The sequence below is a fragment of the Chelon labrosus genome, assembly GCF_963514085.1.
Source record: "Chelon labrosus genome assembly, chromosome: 11".
NCBI classification, from domain to species: Eukaryota; Metazoa; Chordata; class Actinopteri; order Mugiliformes; family Mugilidae; genus Chelon; species Chelon labrosus.
The window spans coordinates 15,696,834-15,719,340 of record NC_140344.1 but is presented as its reverse complement, the minus strand read 5'-3'; the positions used below and the strand labels follow the sequence as shown (position 1 = coordinate 15,719,340).

Below are 22,507 nucleotides of genomic sequence, written 5' to 3'. Positions count from 1 at the left end.
GAGTCAAATGCCAATGACCACATACACCGATCAGCCATAACATTATGTCCACTGACAGAAGAAATAAATAAAATTGACCATCTTGTGACAATTCAATGTTCTGCTGGGAAACTTTTGGACCTGGCATTCGTGTGGATGTTACTTAGACATGTACCACCCACCTAGACCAGACCAGACACCCCCACCCCATAGCAATGACACTCCTTGAAGGCAGCAGCCATCCCCAGCAGGATGCAGCCTGACACAGACACACACACTAAAACGCTTTAGGAACAACTCAAAAAACATGAAAAACAGCACAAGGTGTTGACCTGGCCTCCAAATTCACCATATCCCAAACTGATCAAGTGTCTGTGGGATGCACTGGAACAAGTCTGATCTACAGAGGCCCCTCCCCTCAACCCATAGGACCCAAAGGCCCCCACTAACAGCATTCTGTTGCCAGACACCACAGGACACCCTCAGAAGGCCCATGTCCATTCTCTGATGAGTCAGAACTGTTTTGGAGGCACAAGGGAGACCTACACAATATTTATGCCTGATTGGTGTACATTCATAATATTCGAAAGCTGGTGTGCTCTTACATCCAACCAAATCTGCGGGCTGTTCTTTTGGACGTCTCCACACCAGCACTGCAAACTGATCTTAAAGTTTTGTGGCCAAATGTGCAATAAACATGATAATGCCAGGATAATAACCATATGAGTCTTTTTGATATTAAAGGATCAGTATAATAGATGCTTTTTGTACTTTTCCATCCACATTCTCATTCATGAAATGCCACAAATGACAATGTTTGTGCTCCGACTGAGTAGCCAGGTCTCCTGCTGTACTGTAAACCAGCTTCACATCCCCTTACAAGTGTTACAATAAATACTTTCCAGTCCTTCACATTTTTAATTTCCTTTTCTTTGTTGACTTGGCCTTTTCTGATCATTTATCATCAGGATCCAGTGTTTTATCTGTAAGGAGACACACACACACAGGATATGAACACTCGAATGGAGTGTGTTCTTTCCCCAAAGTTTAATATGATGGCTTCACTCTGTTTTATATAATGCATGAGGACCAGATGAGGATTTTTTCTGGATTAAAAACGCATTTACTTCCATGACAGGCCTTCACTGTTCCAGCTCTGTCTTGTATCTCACTCGATAAAACTTTTTTCTTTTCCCGTCCCGCTGCAGAGTGTTTCACTTAAGTGATTTTTTCCCTGTATTGTCATCCAAAGAGATGTGGCCACTCGGCTGTCACAGCCTCTGAATTATAAAATAGGACTGTTGGGCACAGATGATCTTTTTTTTTTTTTTTTACCTCTTATGTATAAAAAAAGAATAAAAGAGTTGGCATGAACACAATAAAACAGTGACTGGGAGGAAGGATTATTTTAGTTGTCATATAATTTACAAAAGAGTCAATGACAATTTTAATTTTCAGTACACTACAAAAAATAATTGTGCTGAAGATGCCGTACATTAGATGTTTATGTTTTATTTTACATCCAATTTTAATGTGATTTCTTTTTTCAACAGTTGTGACTCATCAGAGAATGGACATGGGCCTTCTGAGGGTGTCCTGTGGTGTCTGGCACACAGAATGATGTTAGTGGGGGCCTTTGGGTCCTATGGGTTGAGGGGAGGGGCCTCTGTGGATCATATCACAAATACTTGATCAGTTTGGGATCTAGGAAATTTGGAGGCCAGGTCAACACCTTGTGCTGTTTTTCATGTTTTTTGAGTTGTTCCTGACTGCTGCCATCAAGGAGTGTCATTGCTATGGGGTGGGGGTGCCTGGTCTGGTCTAGGTGGACGGTACATGTCTAAATAACATCCACAAGAAAGCCAGGTCCAAAAGTTTCCCAGCAGAACTTTGAATTGTGACAGGATATACTTTACCTGTCAGTGGTTTTAATGTTGCGGCTGATCAGTGTAACACAATTTTGGATATGTAGTAATACGGAAAACCATTTTCAGAAGAGGGTTGAAGGAAATGAAAGAGGGAGGTTGTGTTTGCATGGTTGAAAAAGTTGGTGGAAAATAAATGCAAACAGGAATATTGGCTGAATAGTAATATATTCTCACCCTGAAAGACGTTAGTAGGAATATTGCAGTTGTCTGGAAAATTGTAATAGTGCGCGAATGTAAACGTAGTCCTCAAACTGCTGAGACTTGAACATTTTTAACCAGCTACTGATGAACCGATGGATCGGGTCCTTTTACAGGCACCTCTTGACTTCATTTGAATGGTTTACTCACCTGGGGCCAAGATGATGTTTAATTATGTAACACACTCACACACACTTACTTTTCTTTTACAAGAAAGTGCCAAAGGCTTTCTTGTGCGTATTCATGCTGGCTTGTAATCCGTCTCTTCTTCCACCTTGTAGGTCAGTGGCATTAGGCCACTCTAACCCGACACGCAGTGAGTTAATCTTTGAGTCCAATTAACCTCGTGTCATCAAAGTATTCCAGGAAGCAGTAAAAGCCTTCATTAACCTAAATGGCATCGGTATTAGACGGCTCTGACTGCAGGTCCATTTGTTTTTGTCTCATGTACTATGGATTTAAATCCAAACTCCTAATTAAAGAAACAAGGATCACTGTTAGTAACCCGGAGGTGAACAGCGCACGTCATTAAAATGATCAATAGTTTTAATTCCCTGTTTCTGCGGGTCACCGCTGTCCGGTCTTTTCAGTGCAAGCCTAGCAATTTCAAATATTACAGTAATGCAAGCGTCGACTGCTGTCTGAATAATAATGATGGTCTTTCTGCGCTAAAGCATTACATAAACAGGCCGGGCATGTTTTCAAACGTGGCACTGATGTGAGGGCTCGGCCAGACTGCAAACTCTGTGATCGCCGGGTCAGCAGAGGAGGAGACGCACAAAGAGACAGAGGGAGAGAACAACGCCTAGACGGTGTGTAGGAGTTAATGCAACAGAGCAAAGCCTTGTCGTACAGTGATCTGTTTGTAATCAGCTTCACATGTTGGAGCAGAGACGAAGCCGCACACAGCCTCCATTGTTGGCCAGTGGGTTGGTAGGATGAAGGCAAAGGGCAAAAGTCCAGTGCAGATACGCTCTCTGCTGGAGAGCTGCAGCTGCTCCATTGAAGACGAGGAGCAGAGAGAGGTTTGGGACTCTTTGACGGCAGCTGGTAACAGCTTCTTCAGCAGGTGGTTTGGCCTAATTATCGGGATAGAGATGCCAACAGCTTGTTTCCCCCCTTTTTCTCCAGGAACACGGGAGAAGCAGGCGCATAATATGGAGCCGATTGTACAACAACATGCCGGCGCCAATTAAAATGGAGCACCGATTGTGCTACATCCTGAGGAAGGGGAGAATCGATGGGGAGAATGTGATGAGGAGGTGTTTTGAGGAGACAAATAGACAGAAGTGGCTGACAACCATTCATCACAGTGACAAGACAAACACAGAAATGGATAGATGTTGTAATGTGGCCAATATTATAGCTTCCGATGCCTCAGCTATGGTTATCTGTCAATAAATAGCCAATACTCTCTTGCTACAGCTATTAGTACATTAGAATGACTGAATGAACTGATTATAATTATATAATATACATTGGGGTTAATACTGGTGTATCAGGTCAGCATACTTCTACAGTATTCAGGTCTGACTCCAGAATCAAACCAACTTATCATTTTAGTCCTTGACTCAATTATTCCATATTAGCTTATTTGTCAATAATAGACCTTTAGGATTCATTTGAGATGTGAGATGATCTTTTTGTGCATTTACTTAGAGCCTTTTTTTGTTAAGGAGAGCAATTTGTTCCCAACTAAAGCCACATTAGCTACAGTTAAAATTTTTAATAACAGCAGCTGCAGCGGATATTGGCATGTTAAGAAGTGAATGTGAAAGTCACGAGCGAGAGAAGAAGTAAAGCCCTGCCGCCTGAGCTTAACCCGTTTTTCTAGCCGAGTGTGTTGTACATCTTACACCGTTGGACAGTTTGAGGTGGGGACACAGCAAAATGACGTCAACGATCTACTGGCAGTGGAGGGTGACTGTCAGATCACCTCATGTCATCTGTGTCTGGACCAAAAACTTGCACATGAACAAACCACAAGGACTACTGCCAACGGCCAGCTGGCACACATGTTGTGCACCTGTGTGGAAGGAAATAACTCTTCCTGGAAACCAGAGGAGCTACTAGTGAGGCTAGGAAGCAGGAAACAGCAACAAACTGTTGTACATAGCTGGCTCCTTGCACCGATCAGGCATAACAATATGACCACCTGCCTAATATTGTGTAGATCTCCCTTGTGCATCCAAAACAGTATGTTGTTAGTGAGGGTCTTGGGTCCTTTGGGTTGAGGAGAGGGGCCTCTGTGGATCAGGCTTGTTCCAGTGCATCCCACAGATACTTGACCAGTTTGGGATCTAGTGAATTTGGAGGCCAGGTCAACACCTTGTGCTGTTTTTCATGTTTTTTGAGTTGTTCCTAAACTGTTTTTGTGTGTGTGCCTGTGTCAGGCTGCATCCTGCTGGGGATGACTGCTGCAATCAAGGAGTGTCATTGCTATGGGGTGGGGGTGCCTGATCTGGTCTAGGTGGGTGCTACATGTCTAACATCCACATGTATGCCATGTCCAAAAGTTTCCCAGCAGAACACTGCATTGTCACAAGATGGTCAGTGTTATTCACTCCACCTGTCAGTGGTCACAATGTTGTGGCTGATCGATGTAAACACATCTGAATGTTCAGATTAGAGAAGATGAAAAAACTTTTTTTTTTTTTACTTTTGTCATTTCCGATGTCCTTCTTGTGCTCTGGTTCCCTGAGCTGATCAGATACTCGCTGGTTTAACACTATGAATCAGCAGAATAACAGTTGCCCAACTACCGGCAACATTGGGAGACACACCAGAAAAAACAGGGCCACAGATGCTCACCAACAGAAGCCAGCCAAGCGTAACCGGTGCGTTACATTTTGCAGACCACAAAACCCTTTAAGACTTTTATACACGAACGGCCACAGGAGCCCATCTGTTCAGTGACCTGCATTCAACTCCTGAACTAGAAGAAGTCACATTTCTTCCATTAGTCTGTTGCTAATTTTCTGGAATGTTTAATTTAATATTTAAACTTTACGCTAATCACATTTTTCCTCGAAAAAAAAATAAATTAAATGAATGAAACATGAAAACACCAGTCACTCTTTGGCATGTCATTTCGATTAATTTTAACTGAAAATAATGCATTTTTAATTATGGAGCACAGAAAAATGATAACGGGACGAAACCACAGAATCCCGCGGAAGGTCAGCGAATAATTTTGACTTTAATTATTGCACAGCGCTTGAAAACCAGCACCACTGTATATATTTAATGCAATTTTGATTTATAACCTGTCAGTGTACATAAAACTACAGAGTGGCAGGGAAACCGTCTGACTCAGCACTTATCAAGCGGAGCGTAATGTGTTGGTACTGGAGAGAAACAGTGAATACATTTTATTGAAACAAACTGTTATTTATAATTAGTTTCCACCTATTGATCAGAGTCCATTTAATTAGGCACTGTTATCCTTCACTCTCTGCCATCACTGATATGGGGGATTAAGTGCTGACCATGCACCTGAGCGATGCTAGGAGCCCACACGGTAACCACTTACACACCACTCAATCAATGAGGCTTGGGATTTGCGGTAAAGCCACGAGTGCAGCGAGAAACTGTATTTCCTAAGTAAAGTCCTTGACCAAGGTCAGGATTTACCATAGACTTTTTTTTTTTAAATGAGCAGTTAAGTGTACGCTACATCCAAGTGTGGAAGCTTACCATCATCTCTGTGATTTGCAAACGCTCTTTGTAGCTTAAACCAGCAGCTGTATCCTCCACAGCAGGAGCAAAGAGACAACTGAGCATCTCAATCTCATTGTAAAAAAACAAAACAAAACAAAAAAAAAAGCAGCCTATCAACCGTTTCTGTGGCAACAGCGTGCTTATGCCGCTGTGTTTATGATACGTCTCCTCCCACCTCTTATCCCCGCGCTCCTCCCCTCAGTGGATGACAAAAAAAAAAAAAATCCCCCTTTTTAATCAGCAGTGACAGAGCCTGACCCAGATTGCGCCAAGAAGACTGGCTCGGGCATCGTGAGGTTTACAGACGCCGCAGGGAGTCATGGTGGAGATGAAAAGGTGAAACGAGCACATTCGGGCCAAATCGATAGGCACGATCGGGCAGATGGCTACATGAAACACCTTTCAGGCTATTGAGCTTCGCCTCCACAGCTATGGATGGTAATGTGGCAGAGAAAACCAAAAAAAAACAAACATCAAAAATCAAACGTGCTCTTGTCAATAGCTAGAAGCTGCAGCACACGGCTCAGAAGGCTCTGGTGATACGGCCTGAGGTCTCATATCTGTCACCCATATCGACAGAGCTCTGACCTATTTACTGACCAAACTCACATTTTTTTTTTTTTCCTCAATCCCCCGATGCTCCAACTGACAGATCAAAGATTCACCAGACCAGAAAAGTTGTCCATCATCAGCGGAACTATAAAAACAATCCTAAAAGGGTCAAACTCTCCACACTTGTAGTGCTGGGCTCTCTTGAAGCGCCATGATTAATGACTCTTGTGGGCAACAGGCAGCCATGAGGGATGCTACCTCAATGGAAATTATTGGAATCATCACTCAGGTACCCCCCGCCCCACCCGCCAGAGTCGATGCAGCTGAGTCACTGCATTGTTGCATCTTTTATTTCATCACGTCTACGTGAGAATGGGACGTTTTTGTATAAAACAGATGACGAATAAGCACATTAAAAGTCTTTAAAGTGAAACATGGGACTCACTGCGCTGTAAAGGAGGTACAGCGTTGTAAGGCTGCGTGGTGAACATGAATAATACTGTATATTTCTGGTGTCTGTACGTGAGCAGCAGTTGAAGCAAAAACAATTAGAAGTTGAACCTAAAATATAAATGACGTCATCGTACATTTCTGCTTATCGGCTACTCATTAAACTAACGATAACACTTAAATAACAGTTCCTCTTTCTCACGATTTCTTCATATGAGTCCTTGTAACAGCAGTAACTGTAAACAACTAAAATATCACATAAAAATGCCACGTCCCTGCTGATGTCGCCGCCAACACTGAATAATTTCCACACTGTACCGACGAGATGAAAAAACAAATCCGCGGAATCTATCCAAACCGGTATCTATCTTAATTGGTCGGTGCTGTTCCTCTGTGTTTTCTGCCACTGCCTGTCAAAACCAAAAGTACACGAGGATTTGAGTGATACTCTGCTTGTTTACATCTGACCTGAGCAGCCAGACGGACAACAGAGGCGACCGGACAGACTGTAGCAACACATGCGATGGCATAATTACGGCCCGGCTGCAAAAACTGTCCCACAAAAACAGCAGATTGACGGAGGGAGGTGATTCACTTGAGATGACGAGTCCGTCTGAGACTGCTCCGCGGCCTGACTTTGCAGGAGGAATCGGGAAAAATCAACCTTGCACCGAGATAACTCCAATCTGGGGTTAATTCAATCAGATCTGCACTTAAACTTTAATCAACGCTCGTCATCTGCAGCTCCTGATGAATCCCAAATTATTAACAGTGGACAGATTCGCTCAGTATGTTATGCCTCATCACTGCTCAGGACTGAGAGACGACTTTATTAGATTCAAGGAAGAACAGCAGACCTGCATCAAATAACTCCTTCTGCTTAAATTTAATGAACCTTTCTACTTGGGGCAAGTTCCTAATCAATCAGAGTGACTTCCAATTAACCAAAAGGGGAGCTCTGTGATGTGTGCAATCTCCCTCTGCTCAGCAGTATGTCAGCTTTCTTCTTCTGTTTTACATGATGTGATACTCCAGAGTATTTGGGGATAATTAGTGATTAGCTCCGAGACAACATGTTGTTGACTGGTTAGATACAAGATAATCTCCTGTTCACGGCCCCCTCTACCCCGTGTGACCAGACTGAAAGTAACAGAGCAGGGGGTGGTCCCTGCATCCAGGCCTGCAGCTCAGTGCAAATAGCCCTGGGTCACTCCGCTCATAGCACAGCAGACAGTTGCATCCTGCCAGACAAGCCCACACAGTTCATTACAGCGATGCAGAGGAGCAGCGCCTGGTTGAATGTTTGCTGCAACGTCATTTATCATCTTGAGATAAACCAAACTGGTGTTGCTAGGCAAACTCAGCATGCAGCTTATGGCGGGGACGGAAAAACCCATTTAGAATCTAATCCTTCAAGATGACATTAACATGCGCTGAGTTTAAGTAGCTTATATAAACGCCCTACTGCAGCAACTGTTCGGAGTCGGAGCGTTTCAGCAGGAATGTTGACAAGTCTCTCGAGGATCCCTCTGAGACCTTTGTCACTGCAACTACTGCGATCCGTTTTCCTAACAAACCCCAGGCTAAATTTATTCCTGCAGAGCTCGAGTGAACATAACATGATGAAATATAGCATAAGAAAATAGCTGGACATGCAGGTTCGATAAGTAATATACAGTAACTGTGCAAAACAGCAAAAAACAGAGATAGGAGAGTTCTTTGGATTCTCCAGATAGAGGCTTGTTTCCAGCCACGGTGTAAAAAACAGACCTTCACGGTTTCACATAACTCCTAGTTTGGTAGTTTGGTTAAGAAGGGAGATAGAGAGAGAGAGAGAGCGAGGGAGGGAGGGAGGGAGGGAGGGTTAGAGCGGGCTAAAGAGCACATGCCTGCTGCAGTCGCTCAGTGTTTACCAATACAAGTCAGATCCATTTCATACTTGTTAGCTCTGTCATATTTTGTGCCGGCCGCTTTCTGTTATTGAAGGATACAGCTGTAAAGTCCATGTGAAATCATAATAATCATAATTGTTTTTGCAGTCAAAAATTATAGCAAAGCTCTTGTAATATATATTTTTAACATGCATTTATTAAACAAAGGCGTGGCTGCCATTGGAACGGCTCCTCAGCTGTTGTTTGCTGGACAGGTTTTGTTGACAGTGGTCTTAAAACAATAAAACTACATTTAGTAGCTAAACAGAATGATCTCGAGATGTTTTTTTGAGCTGTTTTGATGCGCTACAGCTAGCCGGCTAGCAAATAGCTAGTAGCTCATTCAGTGAGCCACAGTGGAAATATTAGAATTTATTAACAATTATTTGACTGACTTTCACGAGACTCACTCGCTCACATTTACGGTGCCAAGAAAGAAATCACAATGACTTTCCTCTAGTGCCACCACCAGGTCAAAAATGGACACCAGCATGTTAGCATGCGGACCTAGCATTTAGCTTGTAGTGCTGTTAGTATGGGTGTAGGCATTAGTCATCTCAAATGTGAACATATAACACATAACTTAGTAACAGTTGTAATAATTAGAAAACACACTTTTATTTCGTCGCAAAGACCCTCAATGCTAAATATGAAGCTACATCTGGAAGATGCTTTAATAAGCTAGCGTTAAAATAATCCTGGCTCTGTCCAAAGCTAACAAAACCTGCCATTAGACAGGCTGCCTTCAGATGGGATCGTGTTTGCTGCAATCACAAGTAGTCCGCACTACACACGAACGGCGCCATCTTGTGGTATTTACAACCTCGTAAGTGCGAGCAGAGGTGGATGCTAAATTAATATATTGTAATCTTATAGTATGTGTGAGGAAAATGTTGCTAGGCCTTTGCACTTTGCATCTAAGTAATCCAGTCATTAGCTTACTGACCATTAGCCTCGGTGGCCGACAGTTGCCTAGCAGCGGGGTTCTCACGACCTAATGTTGACGTTACCACACACGACTTCCCAAGAACAGTATGCTGATACTGGGTAAGTATATTTTTTCTGTGTAACAATGTCAGCATTGCTTTATCGCAATTTGGAAAACCGTACTTTTGAATCTATGCAAATACATGCCATATTTATTATGCATGAGCAACATTTAAAGATCTGTGGAATTTCACATGATCCATACGTCATAATTTTGATTAATTAATTGATGTCATACTCTCAGTCTACTCATATATGTACTGTACTGTAGGCACTATATACATTGCATTATAGTTTAATGAAGAAACTCTGGAAAGTTTAAAAGCTTCTCAAACCTAGAGAGGAAGCTGAGTGACAGGTTTGTGCAGTACAGCGCACAACGTCAGCTCTAAACTCTTCTATGTGTGTCCTCTACAGTATATTTATGCAGGCGGGGATCCTGTGGGAAGAGCCAGAATTAGCAGTGGATAGTGAAAGGTCATAGAGCAGTGGGAATGGAGATCCTGTTGACGCAATCTGTCCAATCATATTTGTTTCCGTTGGCCAATGATGAGTGCCTACGTCTAGACTAAGAAAACAAATCAAAACAAAAAAAAAAATACATGTTGATGTTTAACTTAACTTGAACGTTTGGCAGTGGCATTCGAGCTGGTTTCTTGAGAACACTCAAGTGCTTCCTTTTAAGAAGAACACTTAACAATACGGGCTCCAAATAAAATCTAAACAACGACAGTGGACATGTCTGAACCAGACAAAAAGCTATCCGAAGAGTCAGAGGAGACTTTGCCGTCGTGTGTTTTACAGCAAAGCGGCAGTAAGACATGTCTGCAGCAGCACACACACAGTAACAGAAGTAAAAGCAGGCAGCCGGAGCCTCTGGAGGAGTTGTTTTTCACAGGCCTGTGTGGTATGCGTGTGCGTCCCGGCCCACTCAGACCCACCTCATGGCTGGCTGGTTGGCATTCCTGCCTTACTCTGTAATTATGGCTCTCCTCCAGGCCTCTCTGCTATGCTCTCCCTGCACCGCCGTACTGTTACAGGCCTGTACGGGCCTCCTCCTAAGCCGTCCACTTTTCACCTGTCTGTTTATCTCAGAGTCTAATTTTAACAATAACTCATCACTGGGTGAAAATGCGTGGTGGGCAACAGTTGTGCTTGCTTACAATTTGTGCTGCTTACACATGGCGTCGTGTATCATTAAACAGGGTTAATTGTGACGATTTTAACCTCGGGCTGAACTAGCAGTTATGTGATATACCGAAATAACTAAAGGGAATTAATTAAAATAAGAAATCCGCCATGCTTCAACACTTGAAGTTGTGGAAGACTCGACAGACTAGACTACATGTTGACACACATGTAATCTAGCAGTGTGAAAGAGAGACTGCCGTGGAAGCAGAGGAAGTTTGACTAAACACACTAATGCAACACATCTCTCAGCTTTCACACTCTCTAATGTATGTGTTAACGGTTTCTTCACAGCAATCCCAATCGAAACTAGCTTGAACAACCCCTACAGACAAGATGAATGGCACTACTTTTATATTTTGAAAAACCCACAATGTAGTTTTTAAAAAAATAATCCAGAAGCGTCGACTTGATGATATTATCGCATGTGTGTTGAAAACTGAAACTGAAAGACAAATCAAACAGAACCTGTTTAAAACTTGCAGGACCACAACAGTAGCGTCGACGCTAAAACAATGCTAATGCTGACGTGAGCTGATGAATAATCAAAATACGTTACAGTAACTGAAAGGAAATCACTCAGCATTTCAGACAATCTGCACCATTCATGCAGCTGAGGGCGCATGACATGCCTGCAGCAGAAGGATTAGGACGATCAGCTGAGCACGACTCAATACCACATTGTTCCCCGCTGCTCACCGCTTGTTTTTTCCTCCAACTCTCCTTGCAGCTTATCAGAGGAGGACAGAACCAAATCTCCCCCCACCTCTCCCTTACGCCTGCCAAACTTCAATCATCCACAGTCCACCTCCCACCGCAAACCGCTAACAAGCTGCTACACAGCGGTGCGAAAATGTCAGAGCCGTTTGTGCTACTTCGTCAGGATCTTTATTGTTCCAGACAAAGCTCGGGGTGCTTTCTGTGAAAACAGCTCATGTTCGGGACAAATAAACACAAAGGACGGCAATTAAGAAAATCAGCTTTGGGCTAGGGATTACAAGAGCACACTGCTGCCTTTGTTTCACGGGTCACATCTGTATTTGGGCGACAAAAGGCAGCCACACAGCAGGATGGGTGTGTGCCAGCCTGAACTCATCCTACATTCAGGCTCTCATTGTCTCTGCGCCACACTGATAACAAACATCACGCACTATGCGGACACATCTCCTGCACTCTATCAAAGGCTGATGTGGCAGTCTGGACAACAAATTACAGGCACAGTCAACACAACGAAAGATACTATTACATGGATGTGGGCTGTGCTTTACAGGTAAAGATTGTCACCGCCTAGAAACATGAGCCTCTGAAAGTCAAAAGAATCACTTATACCGGTAATATTTTTGTATGGCAAATACTGCGCAGCAGCTGGTAAGCTTCATTAATGGTTTGATCAAAGGTCAATCAAACAAAGGTAGTTAGTATGCCATAAAACCAACTGGCTAAACTGCCAAATTGCTGATACACTTCAATTTGAATTCTGATTAAACTAAATGTAAATTATGTGGTTTTGAGGCTTTGCCAGGTGGATTTTATTCACGTTTAGTCAAAGGTTGGCCAAGTATTAAAGCAGCCTTCTGTAAACCAAAGTATACATATCACAGCAAATACATAAACAGCCATTGTGGATTCAGAATTCTGCACCGAAAGCAACTTTGAATGCGCCCTAAAACCTCCACATCAGCAGCATCTCGGCTTAAAGAGAGGGCTGAGCAAAGCAGGCGCATTTCACCCGTGTCTGGCCTCTTTGGCTCTTAAACCGCTGGAAATGGAGATTAAAAAGCTCCAAGACTTGCTCACCTGGCAGGCACGTGAACGGGCCGGCGCTCGGAACAAAGAGACAAAGTGTGCAGCGGAAGAGCACACATGTACACGGCGTTGACTCGAGCTACGCAAACATTGCCCCTGATGGCGATGAGCAAACACCGTTTTCCGCTGGACCAGTTTTGGCTGCCTTGGGAAATAAGTGCGTTGGCACAAATAGGTTTTTAATTTCCAGTGTGATAATCATCTGTATCCTGCACACTGCTTAGCTTTAACAGTAACTCAATCAACCAAACCATCCTTCTTATTGCACTTTACGTAATCTGTGTTTGATTAGATGAGGTGAAATCTGTGTTTTTACATTATTTTTTTTTTTTTATATACACACTTATGAACATGGCTCACCTATATAGAGAGAAGAGTCTTTCTTCTTCACATGATCGTCGATATAAGAAACACCCAGGGGCTGCACTGGTGTCGCTCCAATCCCCAGCAGGACCTGGGCTCCGATCAGCAGCAGGTACATCATGTTGGTGTTGGCCCTGTTGCGGCACAGAGCGTCCTCGGCCACCTGAGCCTCCCTGCCGGTGGTGTTGGAGCAAACATCCCGACCCACGTCAGTCCTCCACATTTCCCCTATCTCGTACTGATTTGTTAGAAACTCTGGCAGGGCGGAAAGGAGGGCGCCGAGCGCCATGACAATGCCCCCGCAGCCGATCAGTCGGGGGCGGTGAGCTTTGGCCCCGAAATAGCTGACAAACAGGATCAGCGCCAGGTTGCCTATCTCGAAGCTGCTGGCTATCACTCCGACGTCAGCGCTCTGCAGGTTGAACCGCCGCTCCAGGGTCGTCAGCACACTCACCTGGAATCAACAACAGGACAAACAAATTAAACAAGGATCAATGGAGTAAAAGGCATGACGCACGGCCAAGGATGTTGACTTCTCACCAGATGCACAGGAAAATTAAAAAAAAAAGGAAGATCAATGCATGTACGATATATAGATATATACACTGATCAGCCACAATATTAAAACCACTGACCATCTTGTGAATATGTAATGTTCTGCTGGGAAACTTTCAGACCTGGCATTCATGTGGATGTTAGACATGTACCACCCACCTAGACCAGACACAGCCCGACACACACACAAAAAACGGTTTAGGAACAACTAAAAAAAGTATTCAAATTCACTAGATCCCAAACTGATCAAGTATCTGTGGGATGCACTGGAATAAGCCTGATCCACAGAGGTCCCTCCTCTCAACCCACAGGACCCAAAGGCCCCCACTAACAACATTCTGTTTCCAGACACCACAGGACACCCTCAAAAGGTCCATGTCCATTCTCTGATGAGTCACAACTGTTTTGGAGGCACTAGAGAGACCTGCACAATATTAGGAAGGTGGTCATAATGTTATACTTGATCTGTGTATACAGTAGATATCTTATATAGATAAGATAGAGAGTAGTAATAAGAGGCGTCAGAGGTCAGTATCCAGACAACATCTTAGAAAATCATCACATAATATTAGTGGGTGTAAAGATGGTCGTATATTTGATTCTTTCAGACGAGCCTTTGGACAGATCATGTGTGTTTTCATCATTCTCGGTCACGCTCTCTTTCCACTGGAATATCCTGAATAACTAGCTGTTCAGATGTTCCACACTGCAGCTCCTCCCTCCCCACAGGAACTCTGTCTCTGATGCGCCAGGCGCAGCAACATTGACTCCCGTGGCTCGGCGGCTCGTCACAAGCTTCTCTCTTTCGCCAGCTGTCATCCACAAAGGAGTTTGAAACCTACCAGCAACTTCTAGCTGAAGCAAACGCAGCAGAATGTTTGCAAAGGCCAAGTTTGTTTGAAGTTTGCCAGATGTGATGCAGAAATACTACGAAGCCACGATCATTTTCAAATAGAGACAATGAGATTTTATTAAATCACAACAGCTTTGTTGTAAACAGGAGCAAGGGCACGTTTGCTTGTGATTTGTGGGAACAGTCTCTCTGTGCGATGTGAACCACTGCGTCGCATTTGAACAGTGAAAAGTGCTATTTATAAATTTGGCACAAACTGTCCTTGAAAGGGCACCACAATTTTCCGTTTCCCAACTGGCTCTGTTCAAAGGTTTTGACTGAGCTCTAAAAAAAGAGAGGGATCTCAATAACACAAACATCCTTCTCTCATATGAGGAGGTTTACTGCAACACCAGCCAACTTGTGTTTTTTTGTAGTCGGGAGAATTTATTTATTTATTTTATTCCATTTAATGCCCAATTATGGTAATTTAATGTAACACAGCTGATTTGGTTTGACCTTTGCGGCTCTGAGACACTTGTGCTTTAGGGTCAAACGTGCAACCGACTCTTTCAACCGACTTGATTGAGGTCTTTATGTGTCTTGTGAAAATTGTTGAATACCTAAAGTTTAAAAACAAATACGACCTTATGTCAATCATGCTGGCCCGGGACACACCAAGCCGTAGATTTTCCATTGTGTCCCGCACCATCGGCTCTAGTCGGACCCCTGTCACTCACATTTCAGCTGATTCAGCATGTTAGCAGAAAGAGTCACACGGAGCGATCATTCTGATTGGCCGTTCAGCTTAGAGAACCAGTGCACAATAAGAAAAAAAAGGTCAAAAGTAAACAAAACGACAAAGCCCAAAAGGCGCAAACAGAAGGAATTCATCTAATCTGAACATTCAATCAGACAAATATTTTCCCAATGACACAATCATGTAGAACAGTGGTTCCCAAACTTTTCACAGCCCGTACCCCTTCAGACATTTGACCTCCAGCCATGTACCCCCTACTCTCACGCACTTGTAGCAGCTAAGAAAAAAAAATGTCTGTGAGCCTGCCGCCACCCCCACCACCCACATTTAGCATGCATAACATACAATGTGGATGTGTGCCGCTGAACTGAGGGCATGTTGCAAATATAAAGTAAAAATAAATAAAGATGAACGTCTGTCTTGCTGTTTGAGTTAGAGTTGCAACAGATAAATGTTTTAGACATTTTTTTTTTTTCCAATGGCACGCGACCTACCCGCACTACCTTCGCGATCTACCAGTCGATCGCAGTCGACGTAATGGGCACCCCTGATCTAGCTATTAACATAATTGACTCACATGAAAAACAGTCTTTTGATTTTTCATTTAGGTGGAGAATCAGAAAATGAGAAAACAACCCGTTATCCGTTTTTTCAGTTTCAAAATGTAATCAGTTCAGAATCAGCTCTTTCGCGTACCCCCTACATCACTTTGTAGGGGGTACGCGTACAACCAGATTGGGAATCACTGATCTAGAATGACTGGACTTAGAGGTCATACGGACCAAGTAGGGCAGCCCTGTTTGTAGTTCTTCCTAGCTTCCCTGACTCCCATCTCATTTTCTTTCATGCAAATGCAGATGCTGAACGCAGGTGTCTGCTGGTGGTGTTCAAGTGCAACTTTCTGGTCCAGACAAAATCAACACGAGGAGACGTGACAGTCAGCCTTCCTTTTCGGTAGTTTATTTGACGGCGGTTTGGCGGTTTCATTTTCCTGTTTGTGTTTCTCACACCCGTTAACACCCTACTTGACCACTTGGAGCCTCAGCACATGTGTGGCTCCAGCATGGCTGCAAGTGTTTTAAACTGGACGAGTGAGATCCTGAAACAGACCTATGAATGACCGCTGCCTCCTTTATCGGGAGACAAGACTTCCTCGTAATGTCCTCTCACTTCTTTCTTTCTTTCAAATTTCAAGAAGTGACAGAACTGCGAAATCATCCTCACTGGCCAACGTCTCCGTTTTGTCTCGTATTGTGAATTTCTGATGAATAAACTTGTGATGTACACTTGTGGGCGCTGTCCTCAGTTATCTTTAACTTTAACTGTTGTTAAATTGTGGTGTTATTTTTCTTCCTGTGTGGCATCTATGTTTTAGTTAGTGACAGTTCACACAGCTCACAGTTGTCATCCTTCTGGTCGTTTTAAAACTCCCATCTTCATAACAGATGTGGCAATGACTCATGAATGGTTTTACTTTATTCTTAGACTATGACAGAAAAGTAACCCTTCTACTGAATTATCTATACTCTGTCCACATATAGACAAGACCTCATGCACAGCTGCTGAGTATATCGTCATTGCCAACAAAAGAAATACGATACTAATACATCCTAGAGTCTATTTGTCTGTCATGTGAGTTTAAAGTTGTCTTCTGTGACTTTAAGAAGTCAGAAGTGACAGCAGCTCATTCTTGCAGCTGCTCTGAATGCCACTGCATTGACTCCATCACTACAGATCAAAGCGGAGGGAGGATGATTGCTGGAAGTCGTTCCACTGAAGTTCAGCAGATGGAAAACTTCTGAATGAGTCATGACGTTTCTGCTCCTTGGGCGGCTTTTTCCCACAAATGCGATCACACTGATGCGCTGAACGTACGCCTGGCTGGCTCCGCCCAGCTGGGATTTGATCCCAGCATCGCCTCATCCGGCTCTTAGAGATGATGCCAAGCTCCAGCAACCTGTTGACACTACAGCTTGAGCAGCACACGGGCATCAACACCGCAGCGGAGGGAATGAGGCAATTATCCAATCAGATCTATTCCCATTGCAGAAAGCCTGAGTGACTGGAGGCTTCTGCAGTGAAACAGAAAACACTCCGCATGAGCCTCGTCTGCAGGTTCAACATGTTTGCGCTGCTCCACCCTGACTTCAACAGAAGGATTTAAAGCAGCGTAATTATATAGGAAAAACTGAGTGGAATATACACTGGTCAGTCGTCCCAGCCACGTTTCATCCCAACTGCGGAAAGTTCCACCTGTTGCACGGCAACAAAACAAACCTCATCACACTGTGTGACATCCCATAACTTAACAAGAGGAGACGGTCTTGTCTGAGCACAAGGAATCCCAACTTCCACAGAGTTTTGTCAGGACATGCTGACAAAAAATAAAACCCCGCTCACTGCCGACATTTACTGCAGCCTTAAGGTTTAGTACCAAATGTGCTGAAAAGGTGCCATTTGTGATTGCACCGCAGCCATTTCTAAGTCAAGCCGTGGCTACTTAGAATAATTTCCACTCTGTTTCATGAGGTGTAACTTTCTGAAGGTTGACTGAAGGTTAGCTAAAAGCACTAAAAAAGGCTATTTTTAACAGTTATGTTAGTTTTTTGTGTCTACGAAAGCTACATCTGCAGTGTTAAGCCTCGTGTATACAACTTATTCATGACTTTTTACGTGTTTTTAACATATCTAATCATGGCTTATATACCACAGGCACTTCTCACTGTTTATTTTAAGCATTTACCACTTCCTCAGGAGCACCTGATGACAGGTGTTAAATGCACTAAATGATGAAAAAAAGGCCCAGTGCTGAGAGCATGTGCCACACTTTTGATTTATCATTTGACAGCGCAGCAAGAAAATGATCTAACAGTTGTATTTAATAAATAATATCCGACCTAAAACCTGTGCTAAAATTAAAGTTGCAGAAATTTAACACTCAGGTTCTATTAAAGAGTTCAGGCTTCTCCCTCCTTCCGACACCCACCTCAGTTTGACAGGTTCAGGGAGCTACGAGAAACAAAGTTCAACGTGTCGACTGCACTTTGTAGCTCGAGCTCCGAGGTGACGGATTTGGCTGTTGTCGGAGCGGTGTTACGCTAACTAACACACCTTAGGCCCTCATGTGCGGCACACACAAGCTTCCCTGGGATTAACATACATATATATATATATATATGTATCAATCGGAGCTGCAATTAATATCATCTCGAGTGAACGACAGAAAGGCGGCAGTCAGGCGACACCGGTGACAAGATGCTTGAATGCGATGCCTCGTTTTGGTACACCGACGCCAAACGGAAGCGACAAAATACAAATCTGTATAGTTTTTAACGTGGCAAACTAAAGACAGCTTCAGCAGATCCACAGATGATTTACAGTGACTGTTCACATATTATACTACCAAACCATGAAACCTGGTCAGGGCTTTAGTGATCTCCCGTCTTCTGCAACGCTCTCTCACAGTGATGAAAAATTTATGTCCATTAGACTTGAACTGATTAGTCCATAAATCCATTGATAAAAAACAAATGGCAATCGATTAATGAATACAAGGCACATTATGGCGACATGCTTCCATTAATCAGGTTGTATCCTCTAATATGGAAGGTCCTGCTTCTTCTCTTTGCAATATCTCATTTTTAACAGGCTGATTTTTTGTTTTGGACGTCTGGTTTATTTGAATTGTGTTATTAACTTTGTATTTCAAACATAAATTTGAATCACAATAAATCACAATGGCTCCTTTCACTTGCACTAAAATGTCAAAATCACCAAAGTGATTTCCGAAAAGAGCCAAATAAATCCGGTAACCCTTTAATGTACATCTGTGCTTCTGTTGTACCCGTTTCACTGTTCTCTTGCAGTCGAGCTGCTAAATCAGGACATGCAGCATGTTGCTGAATGTCTTGTCCAGTAAGCAGCTCACGGAAAGAAAGAGGGCCATGATAGCTGAGTTTTGCCGCTTCGCTGGCAGTAAACACTCTTAAGTACTTTCATCCAATTAGAGATACCACTGTAGCTCATGCAGGTCGACACCAGTTCATCAGGCTGTCTCTGAGCCAGGTTCCTAATGTCCTCTCCCTGCGGATAAAGTCCATGTAAATCATCCCTGCTGCACTCACGGACAAAAGCAGGACGAAAAAGCCACCCGTGTTTATCTAAGTAAATGATTCCAAACCTCACCTTAGTCCGCAGGTTTATGGCACGCTCACTGACTGAACAGGTGTGCACAACGGATGTGCCATAAAAAGCAACGGCAATGCCCATTTTATCAGAACCAGTGGAGATGAAAATCCTCTTTTTTTTCTTTTTTATCATGACTGAGTCAGACTGGCACCACTGTGCTCCGTCGCTGCTCTGAGCTACGGGCCGCTTGATGCTCAGCAGGTCCACCAACAAGATAGATAAGATGTTCCACTCCAAATATGGCCACGGCATCTAGGGTTTAGTTTATTAATTGGGAGTGAGCTGAGGAATTACTGTGATTCATGGGGAATAAACATTGCTAATGTCGAAACTAAATGTTCACAGAGCTGGCCCGGGGCTGCGGAGCTCCTCCGGGATGCTTTGAGGAACAGTTTGGAGCACTTCAGGGGGCTTTGCTTCACAAAATCTATATTAAGAGTTCCCGTGTGATTTCAAATGTTTCTCTGGGTTTGACGTTTTCATTGTGACACTAATAAAAAAAATAAAAACAACAGAATTTCTAAAGTTTTACAAGAAGTGAGGACATTTAAAAATACCAGTCTGATCGGTGTGTAACAGTAAAAGTGAAAGAGGTAGTAAAACAAAAAAAAATATAAAAGAGTCAGTGAAAGGAGGATTCTTGACCTTGAATGACATTTTGGGTCAATTCAGCTAATTACTGGATTTCTGAACACATTGAGGTTATTATTATTCATGGGAAGCAGAGCTTTAAATCCACGCCTTTGGCAACTGCTGCGTGGTTGGATAAAATGTCTCCCTGTAGTTAGTTGTGTTGCATTTAAGATAAATTAGACATAATGACAAACAAGCAGCTGGTAATTTTCTCACAATAAAAACAAACAACGCACAGCAGCATGGAATCTGTCCTGCAGGCTGTACTTCGCCGAGCAGGAGGGAGGTTTCTGTGTCCTGTCATTACTCTGCTGCGTATTTTTTAATCTAACTCGTGCGGAGCAGCAGAGACCCCAAACACAAACCCACTTAACACACGACCCACAGCAGCGGGGTCTCAGTCCACAGTAACAGCGAGGGGCTTGTGTTGCACTCACCAGGTATGCTCCGACGGTGCCCTGTGCCAACATGAGAGCGCATTCTGATATCAAGAATATCTTGATATTTGAGAAGCATGAGGGGCTTTTGGGGAGGCCGTCCCCCTCCAGCATGTCCCCTCCGCTCCGGTCCGAGTCCCGGTGCTTCTTCACCTGCATCCTACTGCTGCGTTACCCACACAGCACCGCGAGAGACTGGAGGACGAGCGCTAGAAGACGCCGGCAGGTACAGTGTTTCCGATTTCCCCAGAAGGCTACATTCGCGGCGGCGCTCGTCTCGTCACTGTTTCTCCTGAGTCAAATAACAGTCCTCTTTCATCTGACAGCCTACGAAACACACATCCAAACTCCGCGGGGCTCTGTCGCTCGTCCGAGCCTAAACATTGCCTCTTAGACGACGCGCAGGAACATGTGAACTCCCCGAAGGTGTTAGCGAAGGCACAAGTGAAGCACGGGCGCGCACGTTTCTGCCGAATCGCATGATTGCGCCGCGGCGGCGGTTTGTGGGTCTTCGTGACAGGTGAAGCTCCTGCTCGGTGGCTTCTTTTTCTCCTCCTAACTCCGGCCACTCCGGTCTGTCATAGTCCTCCACGCACAACGACTGCTCTGTGTCTCTGCGCTCCCACCTCTCTGTACTACTCTCCTCCTCTGTAAGCACATGCACGGCCCTAGAGGCGCTGTGTAGCAGCATCACAACTCTGCTCAACTTGCCTCTGACTTTAAAAAAAAAAAAAATCACTACAGTAGTCCCACAGGGCCCAGTATGTATGTGTGTATGTGTGTGTGTGTGAGTGTATGTGTGTGGTGTTTCACATAGTTTTAAAGTTTTAAATTCTCTCCTGTTTGTGGTGCCAGATAGTAACTTTGCACACATAGGGGCTGCGAATACTGACTGATACAAGACTGATACAAGATTGGTCAGATTGATCAGTTAGTCAATTATTTAAAAAAATAAAAAATAAAATATTTTTTAGGCCAGTCATCTTTTCCAGCCAGATGCAGGACATTACAAACAACAGAAGTGGAGCAAACTCCAACAGTTGAAGGGTGTGTGATCTTGGCATAGTGGCCAAAACATGTTATTACACCTTCTCAACTCTGAAGATTCTCAAGTAGATAGATAGATAGATAGATAGATAGATAGATAGATAGGGAAATATCCAAAGAGAAATTTGGTATCCAAATGCATCATTTCACAAAGCGCAAAGTGCGAAAATTACATAGAAGACTGCAGTTTTTCAATGAAAATAAATGCTATTCCGGGCGGCATGGTGGTTAGCACTGATGCCTCACAGCAAGAAGGTTCCGGGTTCGAATCCAGGCCAACTGAGGCCTTTCTGTTTGGAGTTTGCATGTTCTCCCTGTGTCCCCGGATACACCGGCTTCTTCCCGCTGTCCAAAGACATGCTTGTTAGGTTAATTAGTGACGGTTGTCTGTCTCTCTGTGTTAGCCCTGCGATAGACTGGCGACCTGTCCAGGGTGTACCCCGCCTCTCGCCTGATGACAGCTGGGATAGGCTCCACCCTGGTGTACAGTATAGTGAGATATATAAGATATATAAGATATCAGTCGGGCGGCACAGTGGCGAGGTGGTTAGCACTGATGCCTCACAGCGAGAAGGTCCCCATGGGCCGACTGAGTCTTTCTCTGTGGGTTCTCTCCCACCATCCAAAAACATGCTTGTTAGGTCAATTGGTGATTCTAAAATTGGCCGTAGGTGTGCATGTGAGTGTGAATGGTTGTCTGTCTCTCTGTGTTGGCCCTGAGATAGACTGGCGACCTGTCCAGGGTGTAGCCCGCCTCTCGCTGGGATAGGCTCCAACAGAACTCACGACCCTTAACAGAAACAAGCGGTTACAGATGAAGATGTAAGATATCAGTCACCCAGGTTGTAGCATATCCAGAAAACAAAACTGAAGCAAGGGCTAGGCTTAGTGTTTTTTTCAGTTCTGAATGAAGTATAGGGTTTTATCTTGAACATCTATGGTTGTTGCTCATT

General features: G+C 43.8%; 1 protein-coding gene across 1 annotated transcript in view; it reads right to left on the bottom strand.

The window, feature by feature from the left end:
* slco3a1a (solute carrier organic anion transporter family member 3A1a) overlaps positions 1-21,411 on the bottom strand; it is a 39,836-nt gene extending 18,425 nt beyond the window's left edge. Inside the window, exons 1-2 of the mRNA XM_084555749.1 lie at positions 20,508-21,411; positions 13,100-13,556 (exon numbers count right to left, since the gene is read on the bottom strand). Of these exons, the coding sequence (XP_084411875.1) occupies positions 13,100-13,556; positions 20,508-20,666 (616 nt within the window). The 5' untranslated portion in view covers positions 20,667-21,411. The remainder of the gene's footprint in view (positions 1-13,099; positions 13,557-20,507) is intronic.
* Positions 21,412-22,507: the final 1,096 nt, after the last annotated feature.